At 36.1% G+C, this 21,152-nt stretch overlaps 1 protein-coding gene across 1 annotated transcript in view; it reads left to right on the top strand.

Annotated features, from left to right (window-relative positions):
* The window catches only part of MMS22L (MMS22 like, DNA repair protein), a 90,902-nt gene that overhangs the window by 9,532 nt on the left and 60,218 nt on the right, over nucleotides 1-21,152 (top strand). The window contains exons 5-11 of the mRNA XM_031045457.2: nucleotides 1,681-1,768; nucleotides 1,865-2,042; nucleotides 2,969-3,062; nucleotides 4,890-5,020; nucleotides 8,822-8,935; nucleotides 10,740-10,919; nucleotides 16,878-16,940. Of these exons, the coding sequence (XP_030901317.2) occupies nucleotides 1,681-1,768; nucleotides 1,865-2,042; nucleotides 2,969-3,062; nucleotides 4,890-5,020; nucleotides 8,822-8,935; nucleotides 10,740-10,919; nucleotides 16,878-16,940 (848 nt within the window). The remainder of the gene's footprint in view (nucleotides 1-1,680; nucleotides 1,769-1,864; nucleotides 2,043-2,968; nucleotides 3,063-4,889; nucleotides 5,021-8,821; nucleotides 8,936-10,739; nucleotides 10,920-16,877; nucleotides 16,941-21,152) is intronic.

Genomic DNA, 21,152 nt, shown 5'->3' with positions numbered 1-21,152 from the left:
ATTGTACATTTAATTTCATTCCCTATCAGTCGTAATGAATTTTGGAGTCCTGGTACTAAGAACTGTGTAATGTGGAAACCGTATAAAATCTTTTCTTATGCTCTGTGTTGTTTTCTCTGGTTTTGAAAATGCCTGATCTGTTCTCAGCACTCTAGTGTTGCTGGTTTGTTCCACTTATTTCATTGTTCAATGATTTATGACACTTTATAAAAGATTTTGTAGTAGAATACTGTAATATAAAATCTTGCTTAAACAGATCTTCTGAGAACTTCAGATTATTTTTTTTTTACTGCTGCAAAGCAGTGGTAATGTCTATAAATAATTCAGTGATTTGAGTCTTTAAACCTATGGTTCATTACCATGGCAGATCCTATGGCTTCTGATGTAGTTGGGGGTAGGCTCTACACTGGAATATTATGGTACTTGTACCAGTTTATTTGCTTCTGTCAGTGAGTGTTGTTGCTTGAAAGATGTTGAGATAAGCATATATGCACAAAACTTTGTGGGGTCTGTAACAAGTGGCATAGATTAGCTTCAAGGTTACCTGGAGGGCATGGGGGGGAAATAAAGGGAACAGAGAGACCAATAAAGGAAAGACTCCCCAGTGGTGAGCTGGGGAGAGGAGCAAAGGCAACTGCCTTTCTGTGGACATGCAGCTCAGTGCAGCAGGTGGCAAAGGGTTTTTGCCACCCATCTCTTCTAGTGTGATAGACTTTCACTGAGGGCCTGCTCAAACTTATTTGCTGTTACCAGTTATGATGCTCCAGTGATTGGCATCAGAAGTGTTACAGGCTGACTGATTGCTAAGTATTGGGAAGTAGTCAGTGGGTATTTAAATGACTCTCTCTGCTTTGTTATGCACCAAATGTAAGCTGAAAGCTACATAGGAAGGTGTGGGAGTGTAAGCTGAAAGCTACATAGGAAGGTGTGGGAGTTAAGAGTGATTCTCACACCAGTGGCAGTAGCTTCCAGTGAATGTCTGCTGTAATAATGGTGTTTGAGCTTGCAGGTGCAAAATAAGGAAGGTAACATGAGAACAACAGCTTCAGAGAACAAAGGAAGAGAGACACATAGCTGCAATAACTAGCTGAAAGGATACAGAGCTGCAGGTGAAAGGCAGGCTGCAGGACTGTGAATGGATGGCTCTTGGCATTACACCATTTAAAGGGCTGTGCAACAATGCGTTGATTCTTAGGAAGAGAAGTTACAAAGCTTGTTTCCAAACAAATCTACCTGCTTAAGTCCCCCAAGAAGAAAGGATGCTGAGAAACTGTTTCACACATACCTTTTCTGAATGTGTCTTGGAAGCAGACAGAGAGCAGGGTGCTAGGGTTGAATGATTTCTTCCAGCACTTACTGCTTGCCTCTGGCTCCTTTCTTGAGGGACCGGATGCCTTCTTTTCTCTCTGTATGTGGATATGCACCTGAGATGATAAGATGAAATATGGATCCCTCTAGCAAGATGACATTGAGAACTGGGTGTTTGCCACCAGCTACCTCCCAAGTTGTGCTCAGGATAGGGTGGCTTTCCAGTGGTTTGGTTTGCTTAACGTGGAGAATGCATGCCCATGGCAGAGGGGTTGGAACTAGATGATCTTGAGGTCCTTTCCAATCCTAACTATTCTATGATTCTATAGTGTGGGCTCATCTGCTTTAAGCTATTGATCTCTTTTACTTCAGGTCAAGCTGCAAACTTGCATTCTGAAGCAGAGAGCATCAGGCATCAATGTATTCAGTTTTTGAATTATGTGAAAGTTTTCATCTTCAGGTAAGGTTTGAACACAATTTACTAACTTATGTACTGAACATTGTGTGGCTGCTTCTTACCCATTTTCTGATTGTATGTCTGTGTATGTATGTTCAGGTATCTGGAACCCCCTAAAGATGAAAGTGATGGAATACTCCATCCATATGAAGAACTGGAAGCACAGTTACCATCAACACTAGTGGAAGAGCTTCATGCTTTGACCATGCACATTGGTCACCTTTGTGAGCTCCCTAGTAGTGTCTTGGCAGCATTTACTATTCAACATCAGGCAAAGGTTAATGTCTCTTATAATATAAAATTATTTTTTGTGTAACAGTACATATTCAACTTGCTAAATTTTGGCTGAATAACGCTTCGTATTTCTTCAGGCTGAAATTTAAGTTACACTTTATATTGCAAGTTTAAAAAATTCCTCTGGTTTGTATTTACTTATAGTTAAAATTTCTGAGTTTCCCAGGGGAAGGGGTACTTTTTAAAACCTACATTCTGAAATCCTGACACAAAATAGGAAAAGATCAGGTATATAAAAAAGAAAAGTGGAGACACGGAAGCAGACACTGAAACATTAAACACTAGTGAAGTATACACCATTAAGATTTGTGCATACATATAATAACAAATGCTTTCAAATCTTTTAGAGAATAAAAAGGGGCTTTAGTCTTAGGTTATATAAACTAGTATCTGGAAGGGAATGACCTGCTGAGAAGCAGCATTTTGAATGTTCCTGTTTTGTTTAGCTTGTCAGTAGGCCCACTGTTGAACTGATGAAAGAAATAGTAATTTCAAGTAAACTGTGAGGAAGAGAATATTGACATTTTGGAATTATTAAAAGACACACTTTGGCATTTTGTGTGCTATCTAATACTTTTCTGGAAAGGAAAGGATGACTAAGGGTGCTTTAATCTGTCAAGCTTGTATCAAGACATTGTGTTTAAATTATAGCTTAGCTCAGATTCAAGACTTCACGAATATCCTCTACAGATAGAATTAGTTGTCATGAAGGTTTTGTAGTTTTGTTTGGTTTTGTATTTTTTTTTTCATTAACTTAATAGCATGTTTGTATGTTACAAAGTATTTGATCATAGATAACAATAATGTTCACTGCAGGCATAATGCATGCCCATCTTTGTGTGTCTCAGTAGAGGATCCAGAATTTGCTAAAGAAATGTGAAAAATAAACACGTCTATTTCTAATCGCAGCTCTTTCCCCCATCGTGGCATTTACTACATCTCTACTTGGATATTTATTGGATGCTATTAGAAATTCTTCATGTACTAGATGAAAAATTTATGAGTAAGTATGCAGATTTTTTTTCTTGAACTACTTCTTGTACATATGACTTACCTATATTTCTTATCTTCATTTATCCAGAATCATTTACTACTTTTGGTAGTTTTTAAGTACAGCGGTATTTGATGGGGTAAACTCAAATACAGTGAGGGCAGGTTCTTCATGAATCTTCATGTAATGAAGATGAAATTAAATCTTATTTAGGAATTTGTTCTTAACCAAGATGATGAAGTTTGTGCTCAACTGATGCTTACAACATAATATTTAATAGTACATTTTTGACATCACATTAAAAAAATGCCCTTGCAGAGACCCAGAATGCATAACAGTAAAGAAAAGTTTTATGAAAACAACGTAGGGAAAGTGTCAGAGGATGGACCAGAACAAAGAATCTCAGAAGAGAGAAATTGTATTGTTAACCATTTGGGACACTAAGAAAATACTGGGCAAAAGAAGAATGTTGCCTTAGTCAGAGGAGCTTGTAAAAATGCAGCAAGAGCTAAGGCAATTCCTATTTTATTTTTTTTTCTTAAAAAGCCTTCAAAAGAGCAAAAAGATTGGTAAGAGCAAGCTGTTCATAGAAGCTAGATAAAAAAGGTCACAGAGTACAATACAACTGAAGAACCCATCTTCAAAGTAGTTCAATTTGCTGAAGAACTGCTAAAATACAGAAGAGAACTTTGCTTTGTAAAGCATGCCAATGCTGGCAACATAAATTACAAAAATGTATTTTCTTTTATAATCATTCTGTCACTACAAACAGTCCCCCTTCTCCCTTATAATAAATTATCAACATAAGCTCCGTATAGGAATTGCAACAGTTAGAGTAATGTTGAGGTTTAGAAAGAACACACTGTATGTTTAGCCCAGGTAACTGGTACTGAATCTGAACTCTTGGATTAGCTTTTGCCTGCTCTGGGTGCTGTCACAACACAGCCTTGCTCAGATTAAAGCATCTTCTCTGTTTATGCATGTCTGTGCTAATGGATGATGTGTGGGTTGGCTGTTGGTTCTATAATTCTAAGTTTCTTGTATGATCTGTGGGATAACCTGTTTTCTTTTGCGGGGCCTTTTGGAGAAGGGATAGGGAAACTGTTGGAGGCAGTCTGTTTTTCAGAATTCTATATTGACTTCCAGATAAAGTTCTGAGTAATAGTGCAGTAATCTTGTCTTGTTGTGTAATGTATACTGAGTAGAAACTTCACACTACTAAGACAATGGTGGGATAGTAGGTTCAAGGCTTCACCCTGCATTTCCATGAATAAAATACAGGCTTCGTTCTACATATCTTCTATTTCACTGATGTGAAAGGAGTTGTACTGTTGAAAGCTAGTGGGATAAGATCTTACAGCCTTTTAATTTTACCATTTTATCTGTGATAATGCCTACAAATGCTCAAGTTGGAATATGTTCATGCCAGCTTTTTACATCAACACATCCATACGAAAGTGTTAGACCTCTCCAGAATTGTTTGTCATCAACTTGCATATCTGCAAAACATGTCATGATTTCAGAACATGCGCACTGGCATGTGAGAAAGAGGAACTTGCAGATAAATAAATCTTTATTCCACTGCAAAAACTGTGCCAATAAAGGGCTGTGCAGTGCCAAACTATTTTACTGTCAACCAGAATAATACCAGACTTCAGTGTAGAAAGGAAGGGACTAGCTTGAACTTTGCAATAACTTTCTCAAATTAGTTTGTAAATTACAATTACATACAGCTCAACATCCCAATTCTAAAATATATAGAATAAAAAAAAAATTCTTTTTTTTATTCATACAGCCAAACCCAGGACTAAATAGGTCTAATTTTCTTTTGTGTTTTAGGACAAGTTGTATATGCTAACAATTTCATAAATGTGACGGGGGAGAATTTAACCAGTATCAGTTTATTTGAAACACACTGTGGAAATCTCATATCTGATCTAATCAGCTTGTCTGTCAACAAGTATATGAAGGTAACTTTTTTTTGTTTATAATAGGACACGGGCAGTTATATGCTTGTATTAGGAACAATATGAATTAGATATTGCAACAATGCATAGATAACTTCTACTAGGTTTTAAATGTTATGTATGGCTTTATATCTCGATGTTTTAAAGAGTGTTATTTGTTAGGAGCTCAAATTGTGTTATATTTATTCATGACCATCTGGCAGTTGAATGAGAGAGTAATATTGAAATGCACTGTGTACAGAGCAGAAGTGAGTGCCACATTTCCTAAGTTCAGTGTTCCAGGTTCAGTGCCAAACATGGCACAGTGTAAAAGGTTTACAGCTATAGATGTAAAAAAAAATCTTTTCAAACTCTCTCAACAGGAACAGAAAGAGAATAGCTATAATCCTGGCAGTAAGCTAACTGGACACTTACAGAATGTCATATTACGATTTGTTGTTACACTGCTCCTATTTCTGCAACCTTTTCTTTCTGTTACAGTGCTTTTACATTTGTCAAGACAAAACTTGTCCTTCTCTTTTCTTTTTCATTCTTTCTATAGCTGCAGTGTTTTTCTCACTTGTTTTGAGCACTCCAAAGCTAGAGTCATAATAGCTCTATATAGCAGCTAGTAAAAAAGCTGTGTAATCTTTGTGTCATTATGAAAGCAGCTTTAGATGGACACAAGACTGAACTCTGAGAATGAGGAGCACTGACCACTGTATAATTTATGTTTTTTCTAGTACAAAGACATGGAAAATGGAGTCCCCTTTCTTTCATATTACTATTTGGGGGTGGGGCAGGAATAGCTGTGTTAACTTTTGATCACTGTTCTTTTAAACTATCTGTAGAGAGCTGTTATGGTTTTTTAAATCAGTTTTGATCTATAAAATTATTAGATAATACTGTAGCCTCCTCTCTTATCAAAAGGTAAATAGATGGGAGTAATTTTTTAAAAAGGTTCAAATAGCGTCTTTTGGCCATTATGCTTGACGATAGACAATGTCAGATGTTAAAATGGCAGATTCATTCTACTTCCACAGAGGCATGTTACAGAGAGATTGTTTTGCCACCACTTTTTCTTCAGTGCTTCCTGGGCTTAGGCCGATCTAGTTCTGTTTGAGATTAATTTCTGAAGTAGAGCTTGTGCTTGAGCTAGATTAAGTCTCTTCAGCTGGTGCCTCCTCTAGTATGCATTCATTGTTATAAGTGATTGAAATAATGTCACTCAAAATTTTTAGGAGCACAACTGGTACCCATAATAGATGACAGTGTCAGCTCATCACTAAAACATGTAAGCTTTTGGCTGAGAATATTCAGAAGTGTAGTTCTTAACATATGTGGGTATCTTTAGAAGGACGGAATATAAACACTGATCCTCCAGACTCATATTATCAGATCTGTTTCTTGAACAGCTTTGGTATCAAGGTGCATTACTTTGATCAGTAACTGAGGCCATTGTGCTCTGAGATACGTTTGACATAGAAATGTGTATTCTTGGATATCTTCTTTACATTTTCAGAAGGCATATATTTGGCACCAGAGCTCTATTGTCCCAAAAGTACTGCAATTTGAAGTTATCACCATTCTTACCAGGGTACTGAACTCAAGGATGTTGCAAGAGGAATTCAGACTATCTCTGAAGAAGACAATGTCTCAGTGATCCTTAGTCTATCCAGTACCTGTATAGTGTCTTACTTTGATACTACTAGCCAGTCTCTATCCTGGATGGATAGTGCACGTCTCCTGCAGAAGAGATCTTGCTGTCATTTAGAAGACCACAGTAGTAGATGAAGAAACCTAGATGCTGCAACAAGCGGTGCTCCATGTAAAAGGCCTAAAACTCACTTGTGAGATAGTCTATCTACCTAATACTTTTGTAAAACGCTTGTGTTACAGTGCATCTATAATAAGTAGACCTATCCTTTCTGAGGAATCTGTTTTGCTCTTTGGTGATGAGCCATAACCAGAATATTTTTGAGGTGCTTCAGTTTTGGGCAGTTAGTAGTTAAATAATGAATTTTTCAATAAACTTTAGTGGTAACACTGATGTTTATTCTTAAGATAATATTTGCATAAGATTAATTCAGGTTCTTGAGAGATTCTCACAACAGATCTTTAAGTAAAAGCATGGGGAGGTGTAGGCACATGAAGAACTCTTAAAAGCCTATGTGGAGTGTGAATAATAGAATTATTTTAAATATTTCAGTCTTCATGATACTGTAAAATAAATTGTCAGGGTTCACCCGGGCAATTTCATAGGCTAAGAAGGGCTCTTTACAGAGAGAGGAAAACTAATTATGTGTCACTTATAAACACATTCAATATTTATAATTAATTTATATTTAAACCTGATTTGGAGCTGTATGAAAGCAGTAGTCATGGATGATAAATAAAAGTTTGTGTACTTATAGAATATTGTACAGATTTGAAATTATTGTTGATATATTTGTTCTTCTAATTGTGGGAGTGTGGTTTTTAGTCATTTACTTGCACTTCTTTAATGTCTCTTTCACACACTGCTGCGGTCACTGGCATTGTGTATTTTGATTTTGTTTTTAATTTGCACTTTAGGTTTCCAAATTCAGAAATTATTTTAAGTACCAGTGTGATTTGAGAACAGCTGTACATGAATGGATCAGGAAGAGCATGAGGTTATAAAAATTCAGGTTTCACCTCATCAGATCTGGGTATCTAGGAGTCAGTTGTCTAAATGAGTCACCCTAGGTTCTTTATCCTGTCATGGAAGGATAGGAACAGTTCTTTCTCCTGAACGGGGTTAGATGAATTAGGCTCTCTAGGTGACTATTAGGAGTGCCTTAGAAGGGCTGATTATTCAGACTTGGACTTCTCATTGTTTAGGGATAAACTGAGTTTGAGCTGCCTTTTCTTGCTTCTTTCTACATTTCTGTCATTATGTCTCTGCTGAAACTAAAATGTGCTTAATTATGCAATTTCAGCAAAGCTTTTCTCAATGTTTTTTGCCACTTCTGAATACAGTTCAGTGGATCCATAGGTCTGAAGACAGCGCAAGTAAAGTTTTGTCTATACTATGATTAATTCAAATACAGTGCTGGTAGGTCTTAAAAACATTAAAGCACACAGAGAATTTTTATTTAGCAATTCCTTTTGCTGTTTTGTTTCACAATTCAGGGAATGTAAAGCTGAAGGATGAATCACAAGAAGACTGCTTTGCATTTGAAATGCATCAGTCTAAGTGAATTTTGTTAAATATGGAGTAGTAATCAAATAACGTATACTACTTGAAATATGCTGTTTTCTGCATATTAAAAGAATGCCTTGCAGTAAGTTTACTGAAAAGCAAATTTTGTGAAATGTTGTGGGAACATTAACATCCTCATGCCAGCAGAAACATATTTTACTAGCATTATGCCTAGTCATTAAGTATTTTCCAGTTAAAAATAACAACAATAATAACTATTAAATTATCTTAAATCTTTCTTATCTTCCAAGAACATCAAGAAAATCTCATCAATCATTTTATCTTTTCCCTACTGTCAGACAATGAATCAGTATTTATTGCAATTTCTTTTCATTTAGGTCTCAGAATTCCTTTTTCACACGCTTAAATAATTTTTGAAAGTGGCTTAGAAGAAACTAAGAAATAGCACACCTGTAAGTTACGTAGCATTAGGAGATGGTCTTTGTTGTATGAGATACATTAGAAATAATGCACCTTCTAATTTGTCATTTTAGCTGTATTATGTAACTGCAGCAAACCCCAAACAACTGAAATATTGGTACATAAAATGCAGTTTAAAAATTATACTTCTCTGAATAATTGTATTGCCTATTCTCTTTCAGGTGAGACCTTCTGAGGCTCTAAGTAGTCACCATTATCCCTGTACCTGCATTAAAGAATTATGGGTTCTACTTATTCAGCTGCTGGACCATAGAAATAAAGGGACTCACACAGAGGTAATGAAAGAATACTGTTACATATGCATGCGTGTTACGTATGCAATGCAGTTGCCAAATGTTCCCAGATTGCCATGAATGCATGACTTCACATATGATGGAACTGAAGTTCGTGTTTGTGTTAGGAGAACTGCATGCTAACTATGATGCTTTAGGTTTCCATCTTAAATGTGCATCAAGTCCTGAGTCTAGGTTTGGAGTGTACTGTTTAGTTATGATGTAGGGTACTGACAGAGCGCTCCTTGTGCTAAGGAAAGTAATGCACAGGAACAGACTCTGAAAGCAGTATGGTAGAACTAAAGGAAAGAATCTGCCTTTACCTATTGGAAAAAAGAAAAAAATATTTGCAATTTCTATGTTATGTCATGCAATGATTCATTTTCAGGCATTAGAAACATGGATACAGGCAGACTAATGATATATGTAGTCTCTGTCTCGGTCTTTGATACCCATACCTTAACTACTTAGACAAGAACAACCTGGGTTTTGTTTTTTGATCCTGTAGTTGCTGACTTATCTTTATGTCCATTATACTTTTATTGAAAGAGCCAATCACTATGTGTTCTCCTTCCTTATGTCAGTATGAGTTTATATTACTTTTTTTTTTTTTTATATCTCCTACCTTCTACCTTTTCTAGGCTGAAAACTCTTACTGTATCAGTCATTCTTTTTACAAGCACCATTCTCTACCTGTGGTCATCTTTGTCACCCTTCTCTGAACCTTTCTCCATACTAGTAGATCCTGCCTCAAAAGCAGACTACCAGGATTGCATGTAGTATTCCAAGTTAGGTGGCCATATGGCTTTATACATTGCAATAATGATGTTTTCTATTTTGTTCTTTTCCTTTCCTAATATTTCACTGTATTTTTCTTTCTTGACCTCTGGTTAGAATTGAGATGATGTTTCTCTGAATTAATACTAAGAAGTGTCAAAATCTGTTGAAATTTTTCTGAAATAATCTTTATAAAACCAGACCTGCCCTCTGTGCAATAAGTTCTGCACAGAGTTCACTTAGTATAGAATGAAGTAATTCACAGTAGAGTGTTTGTACTGATAGCTGTTTACTCATGAATGACAGATGTAAAGGTGGACAGCACAAGTGAAACTTCATAAGTGTTAAGTGTTTGCACTAGCACATTGAAGCATAAGATATCATCGATATCAGGACCCAGCTAAGGTAGGTGAAATGCAGGTGCAAAGAAGTCCCAGAGAGTTGCATATAATTAGGGATGATAGGTACAGTCTGTAAGAAGCAGTATGTAGGGTAGGCAGGGATCTGAGCAAAAAAGTATTAATCAGTTTGTCAGTGCTAGAACAAATTCAAAATAAAACAGGGATTCTGACCCTCAGTTTGCTGTTTTTCAGAATGATTCTTTGCTATATACTACTATATTTCACTTGGTTAGGTTAGTCTGCCACTAAAAGTTTTTCAAAACTCTGTTATGAAAGTCTTCATTAATGAACTCTAATTTCTCTCATCTGAGTGTTGGTGCACCATTCCATCTGCACATCAGCATTCCAAAAGCTTGTCTGTGAAGTTTTGCACCTTGTTCTTCCTTGTTACCAAAGCTTATATTTTCATGTTGCTTTCTACTGGCATTTTAGAGAGGACCTTCAAAAGTAGCTCCCAGTTTTCTCTGGTAATACTGAACACTGTTTTTTTGTTATTTTCTTTAAATGACTGCCATCTCGCTTATTCTCTATAAAAGCAAATTAATCAATAGGACAGTACTGTAGGCAAACTTGTTAACATAGGCTTTATTATTCAACACAGTTTAAATTTACTTTTGCGTTTTCTACAGAGTTTCTGGAGCTTGGTGAACAAAACTCTAAAGAATATCTTTGAAAGGCCAAGTAGTTCTGAAAGGATGTCTGGTTCTCAAACAGTTCAGTGTAAAGACCCTTTGAGTTTTAGCTGGTGGATTATTAGTCATGTGGCCTCACTCTACCAGTTTGACCGTAATGGAAACCTAGATGAAAAGGTAGGTATGCTTTTTTTCCTAAATATCTAAAAGTTGTTATAATTTATTGAGGTGTCTAACTTTGTTTATGTTTGTTGATAGACAAAAATTCATGTTCTAATAAAGGAATTTTCACACTCCTTAAGAAAGTCCTTTGAAGTCGGTGGTGTTAGGATGTGTTTTGTACAAGTCAGTAAACATTCCAAGAGCCCTTGACATATTGATGTTTCATACCAGATATTCAGTAGATTATTAAGACAACTTGAAATAACCCAGCTAGTTAGTAACACATAGACTTAATGATGTAGCATATGTTTTAAGACTGCCTGCGTGCAGGATAAATGGTTCACTGGTTTTGTTTTAGGAAGTGAACACATTAGATTATACCCCATGAAGTATAAACCTCAGACATTGACCGTGTAATTGTTAATCCTGCTTTTTTATTCTTTAAACCAGTGGCTTTGCTCTGGATAAACTCTAATAACATTCCCTTTGCATCGCAGCAATGGTATAGTGAGGCGTACATATATATTTTTGTATATAGTTTAATTTTCTGTGTTGGTACGAATAGACATTGTCTAGTAACTGTTGAATTCCAGCTTCAGTTTAGAAAGTTCTGGAAGTAGAGCTGCAAGTTATTTGCTTTTAGATGGCCTTATATTTTCCAACTAGATGGAGCAGGCTAGTTCTAGTCCCTGATGAATCAGGTTCTTGTCTGTGAACCTCACTGTAAGTGACTTGATGTTACCATGAATTCTGTAAGGGGCCTAGATTAGACCCACACATCACATTCCTATACCTGTAAGATGTATGAGGGCCATACTTGGTACTGATTTATTAAATTTGCTTCATGGACTTTGACATAGTTTTCTGCAATTCTATGGTCATGTAAACCTTGACTTTTAAGTCTCTTGCTAATTTTAAGTTTCATTCATTGGGAAGGAAATAGGCACTTGATGAGGCAGTTCATCCATTTTAAGAGATGTGAAAGCTGTCAATTTTTCTTAACTGACCACAGAGGGAGCTGACTAAAAGCCAAAGAGAAAGGTGCAGACTCAGAAATCTAGTGTTTTGGTTTATTGGGGCTATTTGTTTCATAGTGGTTTTCTCACTAAGGAGAATTAGGTCATGCTGTTGTCTGTCATCTGCCCTTCTGTTCTTTTATCTATTGCCTCACTGTAGTGTTTGGGGTTTATTTGGTTGGTTGGTTTTTTGTTTTGGTTTGTTTTTTTTCTTTTTGTATTTCAGCTGGATTGCTTATATTCTCTAGTTAGCCAAGCACCAGCTATATATTGCTTCTTCCGTGAATTTAGCTTAATTGCAGTTTCTTTTAAAGTGTTGTTTGTTATTTGTAATTTAATATTTTTAATTTAAAGCTGGAAAGGTCATACCCTTTTTCTGTTAAGATCTTTACCATGATTTCCTCAACTGACTTAGGAGAAAAGGTTAAAGTATTGGAACACATGTGTAAACTGCAGATCTATAAAAACAGAAGAGTCTGATCACATCAGTTGATCAATTTGTTTCGATAACTTAAAATCCTCCCCATCATCTTGGATCTTTAAAAGTATTAGTATATAAACAGAGAATGAAAAATGCTGAACTTCTGTGAATACTTTAAATCATAGGTAAAATTAGACTTTCTAATAAAGGATTACTTTCATTCTTTTTTAACTTGCAAATCCCCTAATTTGTCAAAAAAACAAAGTATAGAGAAGGTTTATCTCACTGCTCGAATACTTAGTTATAAAACTCATGACCATTCTGGGTAACTAGAGGACTTGGTGAGTGTGGGATACTTAATGCTTCCACTGCTTGCAGGTTGACAGATCCTTGGGATCCCACGGCAGGCTGCGCTTTATCATGTTGTTCAGACTTTTCTGATAATACCATGGCAAAATGAAGCAACTTCTTACGCATTCATATGGTGAAAAATTGCAGACCACATCTGGTGGTTACATTGAAGATTGTCCCAAGCTTCCCTTGCTTTTGCTCCCTTACTGTGGTAGTCAGAAAGGACCACAGTCTGTCATGTATTTCAGAGGAACTTTAGATAGAATTATTGCTTATAGAGGAGCTTAAATGGAGAGAAAGGTTATTCCCAGGTTGAATATAGAAACCAGAGTGAAGCAGATATTTATCCTGGGTTTCTTATATTTTATGCCCTAATCAAAATGCGGTGTTACTGTTTACTTTGATCATTGGAATTTTTTCCTGTCTCTTGTACTGATACATACTATGTATTTAGCCTCATGAGAGAATATATTTTGCCTCAGGCACTATATTATTTAAATAAGCTAAGCAGATGTAGAATGGGAAAAAAGAATTCCTGTTGTTCTTATTTTAAAGTAGGAATCTCGAGACACAATGACAGGAAGTAACTTGCCCAAGATTAAATAACAATTTTTCCTTAGAGCCCATTTGTGAAAAGGTAATTTCCAAATCTCTATCTGTAAATTGTGAGAACATCCTGTGCATACTCCTCTTGATGATTCCAGTAGTCTTTATGTTCAAACTGTTAGCTGCGCTTAGCATCAGAGTGTGATTGTGAATTTGTCCAGGGATCCCTGTTCTCTTGAGTGTCATTGGTGCTTACAAAAAAATTCTATCAGTAAGAACAGTGACTTCACACACAAGAATATAGTCTGTCCTAGGTAGTTGATCGTAAGCATTTCTTCAGGTGTTCTTCCTCCCTCAAATTACAACCTCAAACATTCTTTGAATATTTTAAGATAAAATAGTCTGATTATAAATTTGTGAAGTCAGTGGAATTACATCAGGGCTCAGTGTAGTCCTGTTTTGTTGGTTAAACATCTGATGTGATAGCTTCATGACACATGCTTTCTTTTAATTAACTGTGATCAGAGGTGGGAGGGTGATGTGTCATAATGATGGTTATTCATGTGCTGTGTAGCAAAAATTGCCTCTAAGCCTATGTCATCTGTGGAAGATTTTCAATTTTTTAATGTGGTCTGCATGGCCTTGAGGTTATGAAAGCTTTTAAAATTCTAAATAGGTTTCAGACTTTCTTCCTTTTATTTCTTACCCTTTAGCTCATATAATGTAATTTCAAACATGCAGTGATTCATATATATTGAAGATATATTTCATATACTTTAAACCATTTTTCTTAAAACTAGAAAATTTTGGCCAGGTTTCTTCGAGACTCTGTTCTAAGGGATATACGGTACATGTCTCTTTCCATAACCCCTCACTCAGGTCTCACTTCACTCTTCTGAAAAGCAAGATTTGTACATTTAAAAACCAAATGGGACCTGATGAGGAAATCCGCAACTTCTGAACATTGCAGGGCTCAATTTCAATATACTGGGGGCTAGGAAAATATAGGCAGAATTACCTGGGGCTAAGAATGCTTGCCTTGCGTACAGTAATGTGAAATGACTACATGGCAAGATATGCAAACACAGACCTCAAGATGAGAAGCCTAGTATGGCTCTTCCAGGTAGTCAGCTGTTAGTCCTTGAAAAAGTTGCTTCCTACAAACCCGTAGGGTCTTAGCTTACTTTTTTGGTTTTAGCAGCACTTTTATGCACTGTAAAGTCTTTAGGCTTAGTTTTAGGGCACCATGGAGGAGGAAGAAGGTTGTTATAAGCCAGCAGGTTTGGAGTAAGAAATGTAGATTCTGTGTATTCTCTGACAAGAATGAATTGTACACAGTTGCCATGCCATGTTCACAGTGTAACAGGGAATACTGTTAGGATGTAAATCTAGTGGGATTTGAATGACACAGGTCTGCTAAAATATCAAAGATGATTGAGGCTAATAAAAAAAAAAAAGAGTGCAGCAGGTGGTTGGTGTCATTATTTCCTGAGTTCGGCTTGAACCTGGGTGCAGTCTTGTAATAAATTCCTGCTGGCATCAGGAGTTTGCCCTAGATTACTCCAGGATCTTGTAAAGTGATCTGCATACTGCAGGTGAGCTGGAACTTTGGCAATAAACATCTTTTGTATAGATCCTGTGTCCTTGGACCATGTGAGTGCTAAAAGAATGTTATGAGCAAACTGATCTGGACATTAAGAGGTCTTGTAGCCATTTAGCATGACTCTCTAATATCTACTTATCTCTTATCAATCTGGCTTTAGAGCAGTTGACTAGATTTACTTGGAGTCTGCCGTATGACCATGACAGTGTATAGAAGTTCACATAATGTCAAGCTCTAAAATACAGTAGACAAAAATCTGATTAAAGTACTAGCTAGAACTGTCTGGGAATGCTGACTCTGCATTTCCTGGCTTTTACTCATTATTGGAGTGCAGCCTTTACTCCTTGGTTACTTCTTGATGCATCCTGTCAGGAGATGCTTCTCCTGACAGGATGCTAGCTCTGGTTTCTTGTTACAAAAGCTTAGGTGTCAGTCACAGCTTAAGTTCTGTGTGCCACCCTACACATGATACACTCTCCACTGCTATGGCACAATCATTTGTGTTCCTGTTCTATGACCTAGGTCAGGCTCTCCTCCCTTTTTCATTGTTTCTCTGCTAAACCTCTAGGTTGTTTCACTGATCTGGTTCACACTGTGTTCCACAAACAGAAGTATCAGAACAACTGAGCAGTGGCAGGCTGCAGCTGTGAAGGCAGGAAGAGCAGCTGGCAGGATGAGGAGGAAGCAGCAGAGACTCCTTAATTGATACAGCTCAAGTTCTTGAATTGTGAAATCACAGCTATAGTGTAATTTTCTGCAGATCTGTCCTTTCATTCATATTTTTTCCATAGATGGTCCATAGACTGCACTTGCTTCCATCAGTAAACTTTCATAAGTCTTGTGCAAAAATATAAAGTCACTAATAGTCAAGTTATCTTATGTAAGTGTTAGTACATCTTTTTAAAGAGTTAATCTTTAAAATTCTCTTGGTACTCTAAAGTTCTGTGTGGAATTGTCGCAAAGTCACAGCATTAATTAGTTCACTCAATAGCAGAGGAGGATGGGGCATGATGGTGTTGCCTGCTGGAAAGTAGTTATATTTCAATTACCAAAGCATAAGATGCTCTTTTTTGTTAACTATTCTGTAAATGTATAGAATTATCTTCAGAATAATTCATAAGGCTTAACAGTTGTGGTAGTTGAGGGAATGAGTATAAGGCAGGACACTGATGAAAGGTCTGTGTTCACACATCTAGTTATCTACACAAGCTACATATATGGCTTAGTGCAAGAGATGATTTTATTTTCTATTTTTTTTTTTTTACCTCCTAGAATTGGCAGCATGTTAGCTTGGTTGCCTTTCACATTTTTCCCTGGGAAGCAGTCTTAGTTACAAAACTTTCTACCATTTTCTTTCCTATTTTGCCTAAATATAGTTTTTCCCTTCCTTAATATACTTCACCTTGCAACTCTCTTACTTCACTAGCTTGGTCTAGTTGATTTGAATGGATAGATCTGTGTCTTCCCAAGCTGAAGAGTATGAATTATGGGCCATATTTGACATATCCTGTATTTTCTCTTATCTTTATAGGCCATTACCAAATGGCTAACTTCTTAATGAACTGGCTAAAAGAATTCTTAGTGTTTGGCATAGGGAAATATAAGTTAGAAGTGTTTTTTTCATTGAAAAGGGAAAAACAAGAAAAGGTGAGATTGTACCTCTTCCTCCTTCTTACCACTTATATCTTCCTTTTACAGAATGTTAAAGAAATTGTAAGATATACTGCTCATACAAATCAAAAATGCCTGAATGTTTTGCTTCTTTACTTAAAGCAAAGGTTGGGGTTGCAAATGAGTCAAGTTTAAATTGTATCCTCTTTATTTTTTTGCTCTTCATTTATTTTGAGGCCTAATTTTTAGGATATTTATCAATTACATTCATAAAACAGGAAAGTTACTTTCAGTGACGACTACAGTAAGCGGTCATGAAATGAACATTTCTGAAAATCTCTTGCTTCCTTATCTTCATGTTGTTATATAATGACTCCTGGGAGGAATACAAATGCTGTTTCTTGCTGATAATTATTATTTTTCAGAAACAGAAGGAATCCAACTGGAAATTTGTGGAAGAGCTCCTTAAAAAATCCACTGATGCTCAAGTAAGTGTGTAAAGGAAGAAATAATGAACAAGGAAGGTGTCAGGTATGCTTTCAGGAAAAGACAGTACATGAAACAAAGTCCACCTGATAAGTATATTTTGGGAATTCTAGTGTTTTTATCAAGGTAAATGAGCATCCTTGATGTAGGTAAACTATGGCAGCATACAGTTCCCTCCTTGTTAGCAGTTACACTTGCTTAAAAGTGGTTGTGCGTGATGCTAAATTGTCAGATAAAGGAAGAAGATAATTATCCTGGAAGGGTAGGTATATGGCTACTCAGACAAGATGTATTCAGAATAAGAACTGGATGCTTAGAAAATGTAAACCAGATATTGAATGTGAGGATATCAAGTTGAGGAGACATGATGAAGGCGATAGTCAGTTGCATTGAAAATTCAGCTATATCCTCATCACAGCAGGAAGGTGACTTGCCTTGCTGTGCAATTTGTCTTACAGGCTTGAATCGAGCTCTTACTGATAAGGTTCTAGTTTCTGAGCACTCATTTCATACCTTATCATTTTTCTTTCTGCAGAACTGTTAATGCAGTGCTTCATGGCCCAGAGGTCAGAATTGACCTCCTTTTAAAATGCTTTTAAATATGCTGTTCATCATGCTTTTAAATATGTTACGTTGCAGCTCTGTAAATTTGTTCTGAAGTTGCATGGTACAAATTGCAAATGCTGTATCAGCAACACCTATAAAAATAATTTCTTTAAATTTTGTATGCTTAAGAAGGGAATAAGCATCTTCCTCAGATGAAAAAAAATTCTGCAAAGTTCTGTTATTGAAAGTAGACAAGAAAACAGCTATTTCTTTTACTACTGCCTTGCTCATAGCAGCAACTGTGGTTGCAGCTAGAGTATGGAGCAATTCTTATTACAGCTACAGTTTTTACAAAAAGATATTTTGTAGTCATTTGGATAGTTATGTTAAAGTATTAAAAAGTTGAAAAATCCTGCTGTACATAAGCACATTTGTTTATGTAGTCTTTCAGCTTAAAAGGTTAACTCTTTTTGAATGATTTCACAGTATACAACTGAATATGCACTGTGCATATACATTAAAACTCCAGTGATAACATCACTTATTGGATGCTTACTATTTGTAAGAGAAACTGGAGAGATTTAGGCAAGAGACATGGAAACTATGAGTAGCTTATTAGATACCTTCCTTTGTTGCATTTTTTGTATGTCACCAATGTCAGAAACAGTAAGAAGACACAAAATATTTGTCTTGTGAATATTTTTTGAGTAAAGATTACTCTGAAATTGAGTATATGTAAAAGATACAGCTTTTTGATGCTTCTGTTAAACAAGTATTGAATTTTAGACAGTTTAGCAAGGCAGCTAGATGGCCAAGTTCAGAAGATTTGAATGAGTCAATCATGAAACAGTAATATGAGGGAAATACCTGGTTTAATTTCTAAAAACAATCGCTGTTAGAATGAAAACAAACCCTCATTTGCCAAGGATATGTTTGCAACTGTTACCAGTTGTCTTAAGAAGCCTTCTAGTTTATTTTCCTTGCTTGTGGGAAATGCTCCTTGGAGAGCATTAGTCCCCATTATGTGCATGCACAAGTGCATGTAGGTACTTCTGTTGAAAAATATATCTTGCTTCCTATCCCCAAACACCAGCCTTCTCAGGAGCATCTAGGAAGATTTTCTTTTATCAGTAGATAGTGCCTGTATCCTCTGCTGATCTGTTGGCTTCATGTGGCCAGTCTTACCTTTTATCTTATCCTTTTATACTCTGAGTATTTCTGAGACCAAAAATGTAAGAATGAGAAACACAATGGTATATCAAGAAATCAGTAATGAAGTGGAACATGGAGAAGCAGGAAAATGCAAAAGGGAGAATAGTGTGCTTTTGGATGAAAAGCAGGAAGGTGTTGATGATACTACCCACTAATGCATGACTTGTTTGTTAGTAAAACCTACCTGAGCCATACTTTTCAGCATATATACTACTGTTGCACAGTAATAGCTGTGCAAAAAATGCAGGATCACTCCTTTGCAAGAGAAGTCAGGAATTGGTGGTTAAAAACTTAATTTTTAAGTATATGAGAGCTTAAAACCTAATAATGTTTAGAACATAATATGTCCATCATCCTTTTAAGGCACTTGTGCTTGTTGCTCCCTATCTTCAAAAGTTTGTAGACTGTAAGTGTTCAGGAGGAGAATGGGAATATGGAAAGGAAGGGGAGGAAATGGATGTGAAATCAAGTATGCATTAATTCTGTATGTTCAAAAGCATCTGAAAAAGGTGCAGATCATACATTTGTAATGTAAATTGGTAATCTCTCTCCTACCAGTAAGTGTCAATTTCTCTTCATGTAAGCTTCAATCTCTGCGTTATGAGAGATGATAGACACTGTTGCACACCTGGGTTTTGAGGGTAAGGTAGCATTGTCACAGAGAAAGAATGATGATGAATCACCAGAAGCTGGAGTTAGTTTTCACATTCTTAGGACAGCCAAGTATTGGAATGACTAACCAGTATTAAACCTACAGCATATTAGTAGTTTCAGTAAAGCTGTTTAGTGATCCCTACCAGTTTGAGCCACCTTCATCCAACATATGCCCAAATTTGTGGGCAATAGACTTCCTGAGAAAGCTTCACTGTCCAGGTGAAGCTGACAGAGGAGTGCTGCAGTGCTTTCAGGTAGGAACTTTATAAGGTTATAGTCAGCCTGTTTCTGAGTAAGGATGAGATGTGAAGATGCTGTTCAGGTTAGGGGACCAATGGGGATGTGAAGCAAAAATATTCTATCTGTGATATGTAAATAAAGATGGGAACAATAATAGATATCTGGGAAAATACAGAGTGCTGCTTCCTTGGATACATCCTTTCAGTTTCAAACAGTTCATAGACTGGTGAGTTTCTCAGACAGAAACTGCTCTGTCTTTTTATAATTCTTGATGAATAGAGTTGAAGGCAATTGCTTGTTTGAAAGATCTCCCATTTGTAACACTAAAAAAGGGCATTTATGGGAAACTAGTTACATGAGGTATTCCCTACCTCTGTTGTAATTTGGATTTCTGTTACTGGGCTAATGACAAATGTATACCTGGTTTACAATGCTGTCTGTACTACAAAATGAAAATTATACTAGGAATATTAACAGCTGCATTTGTGTACTAGGCAACATCAAACTGACTAAATTCATGGCTTGTCAGTGTAAGAATTTATGTTTGCAAAGTTGTATTGTAAGTGAGAATCAAAAGCTTTTTTTGTTTGTAAGAACTAATAGCAGTCTGTCTTATTAGCCTTCTCTCATTTTAGAAAATAAATGCTTTGTGTTGTTTCATTTCTGCCTCAATTTTGTTACACCTTCACTATATTTTCTTCTTTAATTCTACTCTAAAGGAGGTACAGAAGTATTTGTTGGAGTTCTAGGAAACCAATTTTGTTACTACAGTAGGAGGTCATAAGAGAAAAATGTTGTGTTTAGATAGTACTATCATTTTGATGATATCTGGTGTTCCTCCCTTCTGTGATAAATTAAAAGCTGACTACCTCAAGAGTTCTGATAGTATATCCAGCAGTGCGAGACCATTTTAAGCAAAAGAGCAATGAGAGAATCTATTAATCCTAGGGATATTTGAAGTCTGGAGAACTTTCATATTAAATTTGAGATAAATCCTTCAGTACTATCTCGGTTTTGGAAACTTCTGAAACTATTGTTGGTTAGATAAATAATGGTTGAAATTTAAGCTGCTCACAATAACACTTTTATTGTTGAATTAATTTAACTGAAGCAGTCATTGTTTGTTGAATTAGATCCTAAATACAATCCTATGCACAAATTACAGCTTTAAGACTAAGCATTCTCTTTCTAAAGAGTGTATGTTTTGATTTGGTTGTTTGTTTTCTGAGGGTGGTTTTTTACATCTTTCATAACTAGGTAGCTCTCTAGAGAAATAGATATGTTCAGCTGCAGTTTTTTTGTTTTATATCATAACTTTTATTCATTAAAAAACTAGCTGTTGAAAATGGCTGAGGTTCTGACTGTTTTTTTTTTGTGTAATGTTATTTTGGGAAGACTACTAATTTAATAGTTACAGTTATGTTATACATAGAAACAATACTTGAACATCACCTCTCATAGGCATTTTTATTATATTTGCATTCTTATTCTGTAGGTCTTTTAACAAGTCTCTCTTGAAGAGGTTTTTTTCCTGTTTCAGTGGGGTTTGTATGTTATATGTG

Source organism: Melopsittacus undulatus, chromosome 3 (assembly GCF_012275295.1).
Source record: "Melopsittacus undulatus isolate bMelUnd1 chromosome 3, bMelUnd1.mat.Z, whole genome shotgun sequence".
Classification (NCBI taxonomy): domain Eukaryota; kingdom Metazoa; phylum Chordata; class Aves; order Psittaciformes; family Psittaculidae; genus Melopsittacus; species Melopsittacus undulatus.
Note: the sequence above shows the minus strand (reverse complement) of the source record. Positions and strands in the feature narration are given on the sequence as shown.